Here is an 18,101-nt window from a genome sequence, read left to right as displayed (position 1 = left end):
ATCCTGGGTAAGTCACTTAACCCTATTTGCTTCAGTTTCGTCATCTGTCAAATGATCAGGAAAGGAAATGGCTTCGATACCTTTGCCAAGAAAACCCTAAACAGGGTCACAAAGAGCTGGCATGACTGAAACGACTCAACAGCAAATACTCTCACTATCTACCTCACGGGAAACTTTTGTAAACCTTTGATCACTATCAAAATTTGAGTTGTTATTTATTACTTGTATTATTTATTATTCTTCCAAAGCTGATGATGTTACAATAGGGGGAGGTATGAGGGAATGGAGTGCAGAAAGGCCCAGATGCAACTAGATGAGACTGTATCTGGGACCAATTTGGTTGGAGGGTAGTGCTAGGTACAGAGAACAGTCTCACCAAAGGCATGAAGGTCCAGAAACCTGGAGGGGGTGGGGAAGGGTGTTACCCTGGAGCTCCAAAGAAGCACAAAAGCAAGCATGGGGGGCAATGTGGCTATAGGGAGAAAATATGTTTCTCCTGGATGTTGGCATCCTGGAACAAAGTTCCCTTTGTCCGCCCTAGTTACAGTTCTGCAGAGAAGTCTTTCAATACATTCTAGTATAGAATGTTCTCATTGTATAACAAATTATATCTCCCAATTTAGAGGAGATGAGATTCCTGTTCAATTTGTCCATATTTTGTCCTGTTTCTAAATAATAATAATGATATCTAGCATTTATAGAGTGTTTTAAGGTTTTCCAAGTACTTTATAAATGCTATATCATTTGATCCTTGAAGTGTAGGTACTATGATTGTCCCCATTTTATAGATGAAGAAACTGAAAGTGGAAATAATTAAGTGTCTCACCCAGGGTCACTAACTAACATTTTCTTGATGGCAAATTGAACACTCTATCCACTGTGTCACTTTATTTTTGAGTTTTCCTCTCTCTGCCTGCCTTTGGAGTTATAGGATGGAGGAGGTGGGGGAAGAAAGGGCAGGTGACTTGAGACATCGCCCCAGGCAGAGTGCACTTCTGACAGACAGAACCTGCCTGGTTAGCTCTCTCCCATTTCCATAGTATTTTGGAGGCTCAAGGATATGTCAGATGTTTATCCTCCAGAAATTGGGTAGATAAAGAAAGGGAATCCAGGGTTAAGACAATGAAATCCCTGGATGAAGAAATCCAAAAGTAGGGGAGTGAGAGGAAGGAGGGGGAGAGGAGAAGCAGGAGAAAGCAGAAGGGAAAGAGGAGAAAAAAGAAACATAATACCTTAGGATTCAAAGGCCAGAAATGAAACATGGTAAGAATTGTGGCAGCTAAAAAGTAGCATAGGGGAAAGGCTACATTTATTTGCAACAAGACAATGTTTGTTTAGTATTTAATCTGTAGGGAACTCCATGCTGGGCCCTGAGAGAGACAGGAAATTCAGATAAGACACAGTCAGCCTCATAAAAGTCATGTTCTGTGTGCTACTTTGGGGATTTTCAGAAATTTAAAGGCATTATCTAAGTAACCTTGGACAAGTTACATCCTGTCTTGTGGCTTTTGTGTCCTCATCTGAGATCAAGGAATTGGACTGTATACTTTCCAAGGTCCCAACTAACTCAAAATCATCTACATTTTTATTAAAATTGAGGGAGTAGAATGTAACTTCTGGTGAGTCTTGCCAAGCTAGAATGCTCAGAAATAGACTGGAAGTCTATTATTCAAGAACCAGAATGGGTGGTTTTTGAAAAGACCCATCAGCACCATGAGCTGAGAATCAAGACTGTTTTGCCCATGGAGACAACTCTCTGAGATAATTTACTAAATTGTACAGAGTGTCTCATAAGTCAGTGCAGTTTTGGGGACACCATGGTCAGGATCATATATCTAGAACTAGAAGGACCTCAGAGGCCATGTGGTCTAGCAACCTCCGCTCCCTCCATTTTACATATGAGGAAACTGAGTTAAAAGACTTCATCAAGGTTACCCAGGTCATAAACATTAGATAGGATTTGAACCCAAGGCCTATGACCACAGATTCTGTGTGCTATTCCCTGTACCTCATTGTGTCCTAAGAGTGAGGATCTACATGGATGGAGGAGGTACCAATATTGGGAAATCATTGATTATATAAATGGCTATATTCCATATTCAATATCTCAATTCAAATTCAATTATTGAAGTTTTTAAAATGGAGTTCCTACCATGTTAGGCAACTGGAGGAGATGGGAGAGAATACAAAGATGAATATTTACGACCCAATCCCTGCCTTCAAGGATCTTCCAGTCTAGTTGAGAAGCTTACTGTCTATTGGAATTACCAAAACATTCCTCTTTCTCAGGCTGTAATTCAAAACCAGACAATCTTGTTAAGTTTTTATTCTGTATGAAAAGGGAGGTCATAAACAAATCTGATGAGCTTGGAACTTTTGCACTTTGAATAGTATTTGAGGAAATTTAATTAATTTAATACATAAAACATTTCAAGAGTGAGTGATTTCTTCACTTTGGCCAATGTCACTCCCTCTACCAATGCAAATTACGATTCAGCTTTTTCTAAGTAGATGAACTACAGGGAGCCCAGACATTTGAGCCCCTGATAACTAACCTTTGGGGGCTGATATTCAATCCATTGAAGGAAAAACAAACAAACGAACATATTTCCTCAGTTAGTTAACAACACACTTGGAATTCGGCTACAATGGCTCAGAGGTGAGATTAACCTTATGAGGAAGGCCTTTAGCCCTTTCAGAAATTAAACCTCTGAGGTCTGAAGTCCAGGATGAATCTTCCAGATATAGAGAGTTCAGGTCTATATCTAGTAATGTTATTATCCTTCCAAAGGTCCTTCCAGCTTTGATATCTCATGATTTCATCAAATTAACATAATAATGGTACAGTCTAAATAAGACTAAATGGAGTGAATTTTTATTAAGCACCCACCATATGCCAGAAGGCAGCTAGGTGGTTCAGTGGATAGAGCACTGGACTTGGAATTGGCAAAACTCCTCTTTATGAGTTCAAACCCAGCCTCAGATACTTACTAGCTGTGTGATCCTGGGCAAGTCACTTAATCCTATTTGCCTCACTTTCCTCATCTGTAAAATGGTCTAGAGAGGGAAATGACAAACTGCTCCAGTATTTCTGCTAAGAAAACCCTAAAGGAGGTCATGAAGAGTTGGACACAACTGACATGATTCAACAACATGTTTCAGGAACTGTGCTAAGTGCTTTGCAACTGATTCAATAATTTGATTTTGCCGCCCTTATGAAGCTTATAGTTTAGTAGGGAGATAAGTTATCACACAATATGTTATGATCAAGTCAACAAACATTTATCAAGTACCTATTATAAGCACTGAGGAAATAAAGGGTACTGGGGACCAAAGTCCTTGTCCTTGTCCTCAAGGAGCTCACCTTCTAATGGAAAGACAATGCAAACAGCTATGGACAAGGAAGCTGGAGAAGGAACAAACTGAAGCTAATCATAGAGGAAAGGTACAAATATGAAGGGGAACTGGGAAAGGCATCTTCAAGAAGGTGGAATTTTATCTGAGATATGAAGGAAGTCCATGAAACCATCAGGCATAGATAAGGAATGAGAAGACAGCCAGTAGAAATGCTCTGAATCTAGAAATGGAGGGACTTGTGTCAAAAACAGCAAAGAGGTCAGTGTCACTGGATTGCTGAATATGTCGGAAGGTGGAAGAGGGAATAAGGTGTATGAATACTGGAAAGGTAGGAAGGGTCTAAGTTATGGAGGATTTTAAAAGACAAACAGAAATTTTATATTTGATCCTGGAGAGAATAAGGAGCAAACAGAGTCTATTGAATGACTTGGAGTGGAGAGAGACTTGAGGCAGAGAGAACATGGATGGCAACTTCCTTCCAACTTCCCTCTAAATTCCATCTCCAAACCTCAACTTTCCCAATATGGAGGCTGAAGGAGAGATCAAAGCAGGGTCATAGCTTTCAAATCAAGTCTGGTCTTAATATTTGCTCCATCTCAGGATATTTAAATTCTTTTTGAATTTTATTTCAGCTTCATTTAGTACACTGGAATTCTGCCAAATATCAAAATTACAAAGAAGCGGTAATGGGAGAAAGTGGTTTGGCTGTAATAGGAGTATTTTTGAAGGTAAACCCTTATAATATTATAGCTCTTCCATTTAGGAAACCAGTATGGGCAAAAAAAATACTAAACATTGATCTTTTTTTTTTAATGAAATGTATATTTGTCATCGTGTCTTGCTAAGTTACTCTTACCTCTCTGGTTTAAAAAAATAACATTTTTAAATCTTAAAAAAATTTTCATGGATTTAAATTTAGCTCTTTAAAAATTTTCATGAATTTGCATCCTATAGCTGGGCACAGAGCACAAGGAGCTACAGAAGTTGGTCAACGTCTTACCAGAAATTAAGCATAAGGTAAGATGGTTATTTTGAAATCAACATAATTTGGAAAGCAAAACTCACATAGCATGGTTTCTGACACAGAAGAGGTGCTTAAGAAATGCTAGTTGACTGACTTATCTGTATTTTGGTGGCAAAGGAATGTTTTGTTATCACTTTTGTGATTTCTTGTTACTATACAAGGTATGCTATGGCAGAAAGACACCAGACTGAGAGTCAGGAGTCCAGGGTTCTGTTAATAACTAGTGGTAAGTTGCTTTTTCTCTGTAGGCCTCAGTTTCTACCTCCATAAATTGAAGGAATCAGGTAAGATGATCTTTAAGGCCCCTAACTCAAATCTCTTATCAAATGAGAAAATATTGTAAGGTACTTAGCACAACACCAGGTATGATGGTGGGCATTTAATAAATGCTTATTCCTTCCTCTTTACTTTCAGAGCTGACCTTCTGGGATTTCATTGCATCAATCACTAAAGAATCCCAAACTGACTATTTTAATCACAGCATAACAGAGGCAGTTTGGTGCAGTGGAAAGTTGGTTATTTTTTGCAAAGAACTAGAAATAAAGTGGCAAACAATTGTCGTCAATAAGTGTAATTGAATATTATTGCACTATAAAAATGATGAATGTGTAGAGTTTAGAGAAATCTGGGAAGATTTTGATGAATTGATACAGTGAAGAAGTAGAATCAGAAGAACAATTTATACAATGACCCCAGTAATATAAAAAGAAAGTATGCTGCCTTAGGAGTCAGAGGATTTGAACAGAGGGTTCAAATCCTGTTTTTTAAAATTGTTTTATTACATGTGTGACCGTGAATGGGGGATATTATCCTTCTGAGGCCTCAATTTTCTCATCTGTAAAATGCGATGATTAGGTTAAATGATTGCTAAGGTCCCTTTCAGCTTGAAATTCTATGACCCTATGAACCAAGGGAACCATGCCAAAGAAGAGCATGTTTCTTTGTTCCAATTTTAGTTGAAAAGGGCTCTCTGATTGTTGGTGAATATGGAATGGAAACTTCAAGAAATGTTGTTTATTGATTCAGGATCAAACAAGAAGTGAAATGTATAAGCATCCTGAAGGATTCCCAGATGCTGTGAATAAACAGTGATATTAAGATGTGATCCCTGGGAAAACTATAAACCTTCCCTATAACAATGGTGCTGGCCACCATTGGATTAAAGCTTCGGAAAGCATGAGTTTTCCTCAGAGCCACTGTTTGATCTGTGCATTGGACTTCCTTTTGGCCCCCTCACCTTTAAGGGAGCTTAGATCAAGTCAGTCCCACCCTCTACACACACATCTCAGCAAACTACAGAACTTTACAAGTTCAAGGTGAATCCCAGAGCCCTCATCCTTTTCTTTGCCAAACTAAACCTGGGATGTTTTCCAACAAGAAGGCCACAACACAATGCCTTTTGGTAGGAAAGAAAAGATCTGGCAGTGAAAAATCAACTTTTGCAATGTTGTATACTCAGGCTTCCCTCTTTTTCTTCTTTGAAAATTCTGGGAAACTTTTCCCCAGGAGGATGACTACTAACCCTGTTTACCTTGGGTAAGTCACTCTGAAACCTCATCTGTCTCATCTGGAAAATAAAGATAAACTCTGAGCTCAAATAAACCTTTCTGGGATCAACATTCAGGGAGCCAGCACTTTCATGGAGAACTTAGAGTTCTGGTCAATATCTATGAGATCATCTACCCCTGGGGTTCTTAACCTGGGGTCCATGAAGGGCCAAGGGGTCCATGAATAGATTTCCAGTAGTTCATGAACTCGGATGGGGGAAAAAATTTCATCTTTATTATCACTAACCTTTAGTTGTACTCCTATGTGTTTTAATTTATGCCTTGAAAAACATCATTCTGAAACCCACAGATTTCACTACACTACCTATGGTGTCCAGGATACAAAAAAATTTTAGATAACGCCTTAGACCCTCTCATCTTATAAATGAAGAGACTGAAACTCAGAGAGGAGAATTGACTCTGACACTACCTCCAAATTATCTTATGTAAATCTTCTTTGTACATAGTTATTTGCATATTAGACCACAAGATTTTTGAGAACAGGAACTAGTTTTTGCCTTTCCTTGTATCCCCGGGGCTACCACAGTGTTGGGTGAATAGTAGGCACTTAAATGCTAGTTGTCTGACTGACTTAGCCTAGCTCCCAACTAGTTACTGGCAGAATTGAGAATAGAATCCAGACCTCCTGACTTATCACTCATTGCAGTTTTCTTTCAACAATAGTACCTAATCTTTTGCCTTTATACAATCTCCTTTCCCTTTGTGAATGTTTAATTGTAAATTTATTTTTTCTTAATTACATGTAAGCAAAACTTTTTAACATTCTTTTTAAAATTTTTATTCCTTACCTTTCCCCTCCTTGAGAAAACAAACAATTTAGTATAGATTATAGGCGTGCAGTCACACACAATATTTCCATATTAGCCAAGTTGCAAAAGAAAACACAGACCCCCTCAAAAAATCCACCAAAAATAATAACGAAAGTCTTTTTTAAAAAGTATAATTTAATCTGCATTCACACTCCATCAGTTTTTTTTCTGGAGGTGGATAGAATTTTTTTTTATCCTAAGTCCTTTGAAATTGCCTTGAGAAATGGTCATTAAGAAAATAAATAAATAAGCAAAGAAACAAACAAATAAATAAATAAAATAGTGAATTTTTGTCCCACAATGTTGGATCTCTGGATTTGTCAAACACTGTGGTTATTTACTACTGTGTATTGTGTACCTAATATATTCCATTAGCCGCCACTCTATTTCTTAATCAGTGCCAGATTGTTTTTGATTATTACTCCTTTGCAATACAGTTTGAGATCTGGTACTATTAAGCCACCTGTCTTCACTTTTTTTATCATTGATTCTTTTGATATTTGACATTTTTGTTCTCCCAGATGAATTTTGTTATTATTTTTCCTAGTTCTATGAAATAATTTTTGGATAATTTGATTGGTATAATACTGAATAAGTAAATTAAGTTAGAAAGAATTATCATTTTTATTTTGTTGGCTTGATCTACCCATGAGAAGTTAATATTTCTCTAATTGTTTAGATCTGACTTTACTTGTTTGAGTGGTGCTTTGTAATTGTGTTCCTATAGTTCTTAAGTTTGTCTTGGCAAGTAGACTCTCAAGTATCTTATATTATCTGCAGTTATTATACATGGAATTTCTCTATCTAGCTCTTTGTTCCAGACTTTGTTGGTAATATGAAGAAATGTTGGTGATGTGTGTGGGTTTATTTTATATCCTATACCTTTGCTAAAGCTGCTCATTATTTTAGCTAGTTTTTTAGTTGATTCTCTAAGTATACCATCATATTATCTGCAGATAGTGATAGTTTTGTTTCCTTGTTGCCCATTCTAATTCTTTCAATTTCTTTTTCTTCTTTTATTTCTTCTCTTATTGCTGTAGCTAGCTTTTCTAGAACAATATTGAATAATAGTTGTGATGATGTAGTGATCCTTGCTTCACTCCAGTTGCATTGGGAAGGCTTCTAGTTTATCCCTGTTCTGGATAATGTTTGCTGATGGTTTTAGATAGATGCTACTTATCCTTTTAAGGAAAGCTCCATTTATTCCTATGCTTTCTAGTGTTTTTTAAAAGGAACAAGTATTGTATTTTGCCATAAGCTTTTTCTGCATCTATTGAGATAATGATATTATTTTTGTTCATTTTGTTATTGATATGGTCAGTTATGCTAATGGTTTTCCATATATTGAATCAACCTTGCATTCCTAGAAATCCCACCTGGTCACAGTGTATGATCCTGTGATATATTTGTGTAATCTTCCAAACATTTTATTTAACATTTTTGTATCAATATTCATTAGGGAAATTGGTCTATAACTTCTCTGGGTTGTTTTTTTTTTCTTTTTGCTCTTTCTGGCTTAGCTACCAACACCATATTTGTGTCATAAAAAGATTTTGGTAAGATTTTTCTTTGACTAATTTTCCAAATAATTTATGAAATGTTGGAATTAATTATTCTCTAAATGTTTGATAGAATCCACTTATGAATCCAACTGGTCCTGGGGATTTTTTTTTTAGTAAACTCATGTATGGCTTATTCAATTTCTTTTCTAAGAGAGGGTTATGTAAGAATTCCTTTTCCTTTTCTGTTAATCTGGAAAATGTATATTTATGTAAATATCCATCCATTTAACTTAGATTGTCAGATTTATTCGCATGCAATTGGGCAAAATAGCTCCAAATAATTGTTTTAATTTCATCTTTGTTGGTGGTGAATCCACCCTTTTCATATTTGACATTGACAATTTAGCTTTCTTCTTTCCTTTTTTTAAAAATCAAATTAATCCATGACATCTATTTTATTGCTTTGCTTTTGTTTTTTGTAAAACCAACTTCTAGTTTTATTTGTAATTTCAATGGTTTTATTACTCTCAATTTTATTAATCTCTCCTTTGATTTTTCAGGATTACCAATTTGGCATTTAATTGGAGATTTTTAATTTGTTCTTTTCCCAGTTTTTTAAAGTCGCGTGACCAATACATTCATCTCTTCTTTATCTATTTTATTGATGTAAATGTTTAAAGATACACATTTTCACCTAAATACTGCTTTGGCTGTATCCCACAAATTTTGGTATGTTGTATCATTGTTGTCATTCTCTTTATTGAAATTATTTATTGTTTCTGTGATTTGTTCTTTAACCCCACTCATTCTTTGAGAATAGATGATTTAGTTTCAATAAATTTTAATCTGTTTCCATGATCTGAATATAATTTTTTTTTTGCATTATGGATGGAAAAGGATGGATTTACTATTTCTGCTTTTCTGCACTTGGTTATGAGGCTTTTATGTCCTAACACATGGTCAATTTTTGTGAAGGTACCATGTACCACTTAGGAAAAGGCATACTCTGTTCTATAAACATTGAATTTTCTCCAGAAATCTATAATATCTAACTTTTAAAAAAATCTATTTATCTTCTCAACTTCTTTATTGTTTATTTTAGATTTTCTAGTTATCTAGATAGTATCTAGTTAGAGGGGAAAGATGAGATCATCTATTGGTATAGTTTTACTGCCTCTTTCCTTCTATGACTCCTTCAACTTCTCTTTAAAAAATTTAGATGCTATAACATTTAGTGCTTATAATGTTTAGTAATGACATTACTTCATTGCCTATAGTACCTTTTTAGCAAAATTTAGTTTTCTGCTTATCTTTTAAAACTGGATCTATTTTTTTTTTTTTGCTTTATCTGAAATCATGATGGATATACCTGCTTTCTTTTTTTTATTTCAGCTAAGGCATAATAGATTCTGCTTCAGCCCCTTATTTTTGTTCCATGTGTGTCTCCCTGTTTCATGTATATTTCATGTAAACACATTGCTTGTTGAATTCTGTTTTTTAATCCACTCTGCTATCAAATTCTATTTTATGGGTGAGTTCATTGTATTCACACTTACAATTATGATTATTGTGTATTTCCCTGCACCCTATTCCCCCCCCCCATTATCTTTCTTTTTTTACCCTGTCCTTCCTCAAAAGTCTCTTTTGCTTCTGATCACTACCTCCTTTAATCCACTCTCCCTTTTATCAACCTTTTTCCTATTCTCTTCTTCCTTTCCCCTTCTATTTCCCTGTAGAGTAAGACAGATTTTTATACCCAACTGAATGTGTAAGTTCTTCCATCTTTGAGTCAGTTGCAACTAGAGTAAGGTTCAAGTGTTGCCCACCACTTCCACCCCAATCTTGCCCTCCATGAAAAATCTCTTCTTTTAAAATTTTAGAAAATGACATAATTTCCTCCATTCTTCCTCTCCTTTCCCTCTTCTCCTATTGCATCCCTCTTTCTCACCCCTTAATTTCAGTTTTTTAAAATCATCCCATCATAGTCAACTTACACCAGTGCTTTGTGTGTATGTATAGTTCTTCTAACTGCCCTAATAATGATAAAGTTCTTTTGAATTACAACTATCACCTTCCTATATAGGAATGTAAATATTTTAATATTATTGATTAATTTCTCTTTCATGTTTACCTTTTTATGTTTCTCTTGATTCTTGTATTTGAAGATCAAATTTTGAGTTGAGCTCTGGTCTTTTAATTAGGAATGTTTGAATGTTATCTGTTTCATTAAATATCCATTTCCTCCCTGAAGGATTATATTCAGTTTTTCTGGGTAAATGTTAGCTCCCCTGCCTTCTGGAATATCATATTCCAAGCCCTCCAATCCTTTAATGGGGAAGCTGCTAAATCTTGTGTGATCTTGACTGTGGCTTCAAAACATTTGAATTGTTACTGTCTGATGCTGGAAGTATTTTCTTCTTGACCTGTGATCTCTGAAATTTGGCTATAATATTATTAGGAATTTTCACTTTGGGATCTCTTTTAAGAGGTTATTAGTGTTTTCTTTCTATTTTTATTTTACCCTCTGGTTCTATGAAATTAGGGAAGTTTTCCTTGATAATTTCCCGAAAGATGATATGGCTTTATTATTATTATGGCTTTCAGGTAGTCCAATAATTCTTAAATTATCTCTCCTGGATCTATTTTCCAGGTTAGTTGTTTCTCCATTGAGATAGCTCACATTTTCTTTTATTTTTTCAATTTTTAAAATTTTGTTTTATAGTTTCTTGTTGTCTCATGGAGTCATTAGCTTCCACTTGCCTAATTCTAATTCTAAGGAATTATTTTCTTCAATGAGTTTTTGTACCTCTTTTTTTTCCATTTGGCAGATCCTGCTTTTTAATGAGCTCTTGTCTTCAGTGAATTTTTGTGCCTCTTTTACCATTTGGTCAATTCTGTTTTTTAAGGTGTTATTTTCTTCAGTATTTTTTTGTGCCTCCTTTGTCAAGTTGTTGGCTCTCTTTTCATAATTTTCTCATGTTGCTCTCATTTCTTTTTCTGATTTTTCCTCTACCTCTCCTACTTGATTTTAAAAATTCTTTTTGAGCTCTTCAGGAATTCTTTTTAGGCCTGTGACAAATTCATATTTTTCTTTGAGATTTTGACTGTTGCAATTTTGACTTCATTCTTTTTCTGAGTTTGTGTCTTGATCTTCCCTGTCACCACAATAACTTTCTATGGTCAGGGTTTTTTTTGTTGCTGTTGTTATTGTTGTTTGCTCATTTTTCCATTTGACATTTAACCTTATGTTAAAACTGGGTCTAGCTCCAGGGGTGGAGGGGGCACTATCTCAAGCTTCAGGTTTTACTTGCTACTGTTTTTAGAGCTAGCTTTGGGGTCTGTAAGTTTTCAGTGCTTCCAAAGTGGGATGATCTAGGGAAAGTTGTGATCACTGCTCTCTTGGCCTGTGCTCTAGTCTTTATCCAGGAAGGGACCTTGTTCCCCTGTAACCACCAGTGGTAGCACTCCTCTTGGCCTTGAGACTGTGACCAGGTCCCATGCTCTCCAACAGTCATTGCTAATGCTCCTCTGTCTTGGAATTGAAACCAAGGTTTCTACTCCCTTGTAAGTGAACACATGCACTCTTCTTCACCCTGGAACCACAACTAGGGCCCTTGCTCTCCTGTGGTTACAAGTGCTATGACTCCTTTTGACCCTGGGACTGTGACTCAGAACTACTCATTGGCAATACAATAGCATACTGAACCCAGCACCAGAAAAGAGTCCCCTGCAATTTTCTTCTGATCACCCCACCCTCCGTGCCTGAAAGTCCCAAGGTTTCCCCTGCTGCCAATGCAGCCCCCTCCAAGACTAGCTGCTGGGCCTGCAGCATGACCTGTGCTACCCATTCCACACTGCACTTCAAGTCTGCCCACCACTAAGTGAGACAAACCTTTCCTGCCAACCTCCTAAATTGTCTTGAGAAAGAAGATTGTTTTACATGGACTTTTTTTGGTTCTGCTGTTCTAAAATTTGATGTGAGGCATTATTTTAGAGTTGTTTGCAGGAGAACTTGAGAGAGCTCAGCTGAGTGCTTCTCTACTCTGCCATCTTTGCTCTGCTTTGCTCTTTGTGAAGGTAGTGGGAATGTTTCCATGGTTTTGACTATATTTAATATATAGGCACAGTGCCTGGTACATAGTAGGTACTATGCTTATGAATTCTTATTGATTGATCAATTGACTATAAGCATAGACACATAGAATCATGGACTCAGAGTTAGAAGGGATTTTAGAGATGTTGTACAAATCCTACATCTTTGATATGAGGAAACAGGTACAGAGAGATGTCTCAGGTAGTAAGCAGCAAAACACAGTTCAAATGTAAACCCTCTGAGTCTGGAGTCAATGCTTTTCCCATTTTAGACCTCTCTGGGTACACCTGTGCATCTTTCTTGATGAAGCTGTCAAAAATGGACAGTTCAAAGATTGAGTGTGGTATGTATTTTCTTCATGCCGATGTGTTTGGCATTGATAAGCAGGCAATGAGGAACCACTGAAGAGTTTTGAGCAGTGGAAGAGCTAGGGAAACTGATTGGCACCATCTTGAATTTCTCTTTGCAACTAAGGTATCCTCAAATGAATAGTTTTAAGGAAATATAGGCTTTCTTGTGGAATTCCATGCTTCTTTCCAAAAGAGAGGCACACATCGAACAATATAAGAAACAGATTAGTAGAACATATTGTATGTTTTCTTTTACCTATTTGATGATTACATTTCAGAGACCTAAGATGTAAATTACTATAATTTTAAGTTGTTTCCTATAATTCCTATAATCCTATAATCCTTAATTTGTTAGTGTATGAATTTAATATGCTCTATTGATTTTATTGATCTGTTAGGATACTTGTGTGACCTTTGACAGATTTGATCCCTTGTGTCTTTTGCCCTCCTGTCAAGATTATTGGACCTATGCTGGATCTTTGACCACCCCACCACTTACCGAATCTGTCACTTGGATCATTAAGAAAAAGCCTATTGAGGTTGGTCATAATCAGGTGAGTTAAGTGTATAACCAGCTTCTTAAAATCCTTGACCTAGACTGGATTTCCTGGATGAATTTAAGAAATCCCACAATAGCTAGAAGCTATACTTTCATATGTTAAATCAGTAAAATATGACCATAGGAGTCAAAAAGGAAGTGAGCCGATTACATAGTGAGAATGAGAGATAAAATATGGACAGCTCAAGTTCTGTGATGGTGCATACATAATGGCAAATTACCTTGAAAGAGGTCCTCAACAGATTGGCTGGACTCTCATGTAGATTTATAGGATAACCTGCACAAGACTTATACAATATGAGAAGACATCAAGGAGTTGTGACTTTTGAGAGGAATGTCTTAGCCCAGATTCCTAGAGAACCCAGGGAGATTCTGTCCTACTAGTGGGAAAGACTGGAGGTCAGATAGACTGAGCAGTCAAACTAAAAAGAAAATACATATTTTTAGCATGCTAAGGAAGCTTGCCAATAGTAGCTTTTTAAGGTTCAGGTTTTAGTTTGTGAAGCTTTTTCCAGATTGCCTGGAGTATCCAGCTAATCAACAGCATTCCATACATTTCAATGGATTAGTGGGATGCATCTATTGCTGTAAGAAAGTAGGACTAGAAGTTTCTATTTTTAGAGACCTCAAAATTTGTGAAGTCCCTTCCACGTAGATTACAACCCATCTAGAGCTTCCTATACTGTGAGATTCTGGTCCAAGTCCTTCCATAAATGCCCTATATTAATATATAAATGCTCCATATAGTATGTATGCCTGTATAAATATCTAAATGCCCCATGTAATATATATGCCTTATATAAATGTTCTATAAAATACACAAATTCCTGTGTAAGTTATATAAGATATATGTAAAATTATATATAATAATACAATATATTGTGTAATATAATATATAATGACAAATATAAATATCATAAAAATATAAATATAAAATACAAAAATCCTGTATAAGTATATGAATACCCCATGAAAATCTATAAATGCCTCATATAAATCTATAAATGCCCTATAAAATCTATAAATACCCCATATAAGTATTTAAATGTCCCATACAAGTGTGTAAATACTCCCATATTTCTATTCTCCACATAAATATATAAGTGCTCCTTCTACTCTATCTGATGCATCCTTCACACTGCAGTCTGGACCCAGCCAACCCAGCCCATTTTGCCCTGTCCTGAAAGTCTGTCATGTTTATACTTCCTGGCAAATCTCTGACTGTAATCTTTACCTTATTCCTATCCAACCATTTTGAAATGATGACTGTTGACAGAGGTTTGAGAGAGGCCTTTTGCTGAGGCAAGAACATCTCAATACTCAGAACAAGGTCCTGGAAATCAGCCTGAGAGCCTTTGCCCAAGGTCCTGATACCCTGTAGGCTGAGATCATACCTTTCTAGACAAAGTCTGTGTTGTGTTTGCACCAGAATTGACATTCATGGAGATAATATGACATCTTGCTAAAAAACAGTTTCAATTGGTAGATCTAGAGGCCCATGAAGCTAATATTCAAGAGAGTAAGTAGGACTATATTGTCCATCTTCCCCAAACCACATTTCACCTCCAGGATCAAATATAAGACCCTCTGCAGGATGATGCTGCAAGTCTTTCATTACCCAGCCCCTTCCTACCTTTCCCTCCTTACACTTCACTCCCTACCATGCACACAAAAATCCAGTGACACTGGCCTTCTTGTTGTCACTTGCACAAGACACTCCCAACTATGCATTCTCACCTGTGTCCCCCATGCCTGGAATGCTCTCCCTCTTCATCTCCCTCTCCTAAACTCACTGGCCTCCTTTAAGTCCAGCTTAATAAATTCTGGTTGACTGACTGGTGAATGAATAAACGAATGAATGCAAAAGTCCTTCAGTTTGTGAATAGTCCTTTTATTGCCTTGTGGTTTATCATAGTGCTGAGCTGGAGGAGGCCTCATGAAGACTGGTAGAGGATAGGTGGTTGTTAGAACTCTCTTGGAAAAAGTTGACTACTCCCAGGGATACTAGCAACCTTAAGAGTCAAAGTTTGCTAACTAAAGACTCCAAGAGGGCTTTCTTCAATTCATTTTACATTATAACTGAAGAGGGATAGAATTTTGGGGAAGAAATTTTCCCCCAAGAGAAAAAGACAAATGCAAAAAAAATGGTGAGACCAGATACCTTTGTACTGGAGGTATAGATGGGGCCCATGGAGGGACAGGGACATGTTTAACTTTGAGAGGTAATGTGGTATGGGGGACTTGAAATTTGGAAAATTCCAGCTTGGACCCTGAATGACTGTATAACTATGGGCAGCTCACATCTTCTGTGGGTCTTATTTTCCCCATATATAAAATGGACACTAAAATAGTTGCATGGTGTACTTCCCAGGGTAGCAATGGGGAAAGTGGCTAGTAAACATTGAAATATTAAAGAAATACAAACCATTATTTTTATAAAAGCTTTAGGCAGCAGGAGGATGAGGAAAATGAAGAAGAAACACCTAAATGCAGGAAAGTGCCTCTAAAATAGCAGAGGCTTACTCGGTCAAAGGCAAATTTGTTGTCGTTCAGTCATTCTGTTGTGTTTGACTCTTCTTGACCCCACGAATTATATCATGCCAATGTTGTCCATGATGTTTTCTTAGCAAAGATACTGGAGTCAATTCCTCCTCTGGTAAATTAAGGCAAACAGAAGGGAAATGATTTGCCCAGGGCCATACAGCTAGCAAGGCCAGATTTGAACTCAGGTCTTCCTGACCCCAAGTCCAGCGCTCTATTCCATTGAGTCATGAAGCTCAACATAGTTGTGGCTAGGGCTAGTTCTGATTTGTTGTGGTTCCTTCTTAAACTTTTAAAACTTGAAGATCATAAACCCCCTAGCTATTGGAGGGAAATTCTGAAACTCTTCATGACTATAACCATGATAATCTATTCAGTTTGAGATTGAAGAATCTGACCTCCCCCTGACAAAGTATTTCTTGACAGTGTTACTGGAGTTGTTTTTGGAATTGTCCATAGCCAGAACTCTTGAAGTCTCTGAAGCATGGATTTTTGAATCTAGAAACCTTGGCATCCACGTCCAAGCATTGTTGTTGTATGTTGTTGTACGTAGGTTCCCTAACCCTCATGAGTTACTTGACCTTTTTTTCAGCTAGCTGAGTTTCGGAGGCTACTGTTTTCTGCCCTTGGGGAGGAAGAAAAGAAGATGGTGAACAACTTTCGCCCACTTCAGCCCCTCATGAATCGTACTGTCTGGTCGTCCTTCCAAGCCTAGCATTTTGAAACATAGGACCCATCTTGAGATAAAATCCACCTTTCACAGCCTTCCAAGCTGTATCTAGCTGTTTTTAAGAAAGAGTCAGTGTGATACTTCAGCACTCTGATTTGCTAATAAAAGGCAGAATGTGAGAAGAATAAATAGGAGATTCACCTCCTCACAGCTTTGACTTGACCTATGCCACAATAAGCTAAGAAAAATGGATCCATTTCATCATTCCAATTGATACATTTGATCCATTCATTGGGTAACTCATTCATTAAATCATTTAAACAAGCATTTATTAAATATCTGCTTATAGAGTATTATTCTTTTTTTAAACTGTCATCAACTTTATTTTTTCTTTTTTTACATATAATTTATTTATTTTTCAGTTCTTAACATTCACTTCCACAAGAATTTGAATTCAAAATTTTCTCCCCATCTCTCCCCACCCCTACCCCAGGACAGCATGCACCCCATCTACCCCTTCCTCCTGTCTGTCCTCCCTTCTATTACCCACTCTTCTTCCATCCCTCTTCCCCTCTATTTTCCTGAAGGGCAAAATAGATTTCTATACTCCATTGCCTGTATAGCTTAATTTCCAGTTGCATGCTAAAACAGTTTTTGAGCTTTGAGTTCCACATTCTCTCCTTCCCTCCCTAACCACCCTCATTGAGGAAATAAGCAATTCAATATAGGTCATACATGTGTAACAATGCAAAGCACTTCCATAATATTTATGTTGTGAAAGACTAACCACATTTCCCTCTGTCCTATCCTGCCCTTCATTTATTCCATTCCCTCCCTTGACCTGTCCTCCCACAATAGTGTTTGCTTCTGATTATCCCTTTCCCCAATTTGATGTCCCTTCTATTGTCTTCCTTCTCCTATCCCCTTCCCCCTAGCCTTCCTGCAGGGTAAAATAGATTTCCATATTCAATTGAGTCTGTGTTATTCCCTCCTTAAGTCAAATCCCATGAGAGTAAGGCTCAATTATTTCCTTTCATCTCCCTTGCTCTTCCCCTCCATTGTAAAAGCTCTTTCTTCCCTCTTATATATGAGATGATTTGCTACATTCCACCTCTCCCTTTCTCTTACTCCTAGTACATTCCATTCAACAGTAAATTTTATGTTTTTAGGTATTCTCCCTTCATATTCAGCTCACCCTGTGCCCTCTCTGCGTATATACATACACTCATACACCCATGTACATATACATACCTACACAATATAATATACACATACATACATACCCATACACACCTACATATATATATATATATTCCCTCTAACTACCCTAATACTGAAAAAAGTCTCATGAGTTACAAATAACATCTTTCCATGTAGAAATGTAAACAGTTCAACTTTAATGAGTTCCTTAAGGCTTCTCTTTCCTGTTTACCTTTTCATGTTTCTCTTGATTTATAAAGTATTATTCTAAGCATTGGGGGAAATTAGAGCTTAGATGACACAGTCTTTGCCTTCATGGAATTCATCGTCTACTAGGATGATAAGACACAAACACATAGATGGATGTGGTATACAATATTTCATGATAAGCTTACCTGAGAAGTACAAAACAATATAATAATCTGAGA

The 18,101-nt window shown here is 36.8% G+C and overlaps 1 protein-coding gene across 3 annotated transcripts in view; it reads left to right on the top strand.

Annotated features, from left to right (window-relative positions):
* CA5A (carbonic anhydrase 5A) overlaps positions 1-16,809 on the top strand; it is a 52,054-nt gene extending 35,245 nt beyond the window's left edge. For 2 of the 3 annotated variants that reach the window (XM_072636284.1, XM_072636282.1), the window contains exons 4-7: positions 3,990-4,085; positions 4,312-4,374; positions 13,102-13,257; positions 16,396-16,809. In XM_072636284.1, the coding sequence (XP_072492385.1) occupies positions 3,990-4,085; positions 4,312-4,374; positions 13,102-13,257; positions 16,396-16,518 (438 nt within the window). In that variant the 3' untranslated portion in view covers positions 16,519-16,809. The remainder of the gene's footprint in view (positions 1-3,989; positions 4,086-4,311; positions 4,375-13,101; positions 13,258-16,395) is intronic. The other variant, XM_072636283.1, reaches the window with a different exon arrangement.
* Positions 16,810-18,101: the final 1,292 nt, after the last annotated feature.

Source organism: Notamacropus eugenii, chromosome 1 (genome assembly GCF_028372415.1).
Source record: "Notamacropus eugenii isolate mMacEug1 chromosome 1, mMacEug1.pri_v2, whole genome shotgun sequence".
Lineage (NCBI taxonomy): Eukaryota > Metazoa > Chordata > Mammalia > Diprotodontia > Macropodidae > Notamacropus > Notamacropus eugenii.
The sequence above is the reverse complement of the archived record's forward strand: the minus strand, read 5'-3'. Positions and strand labels throughout refer to the sequence as shown.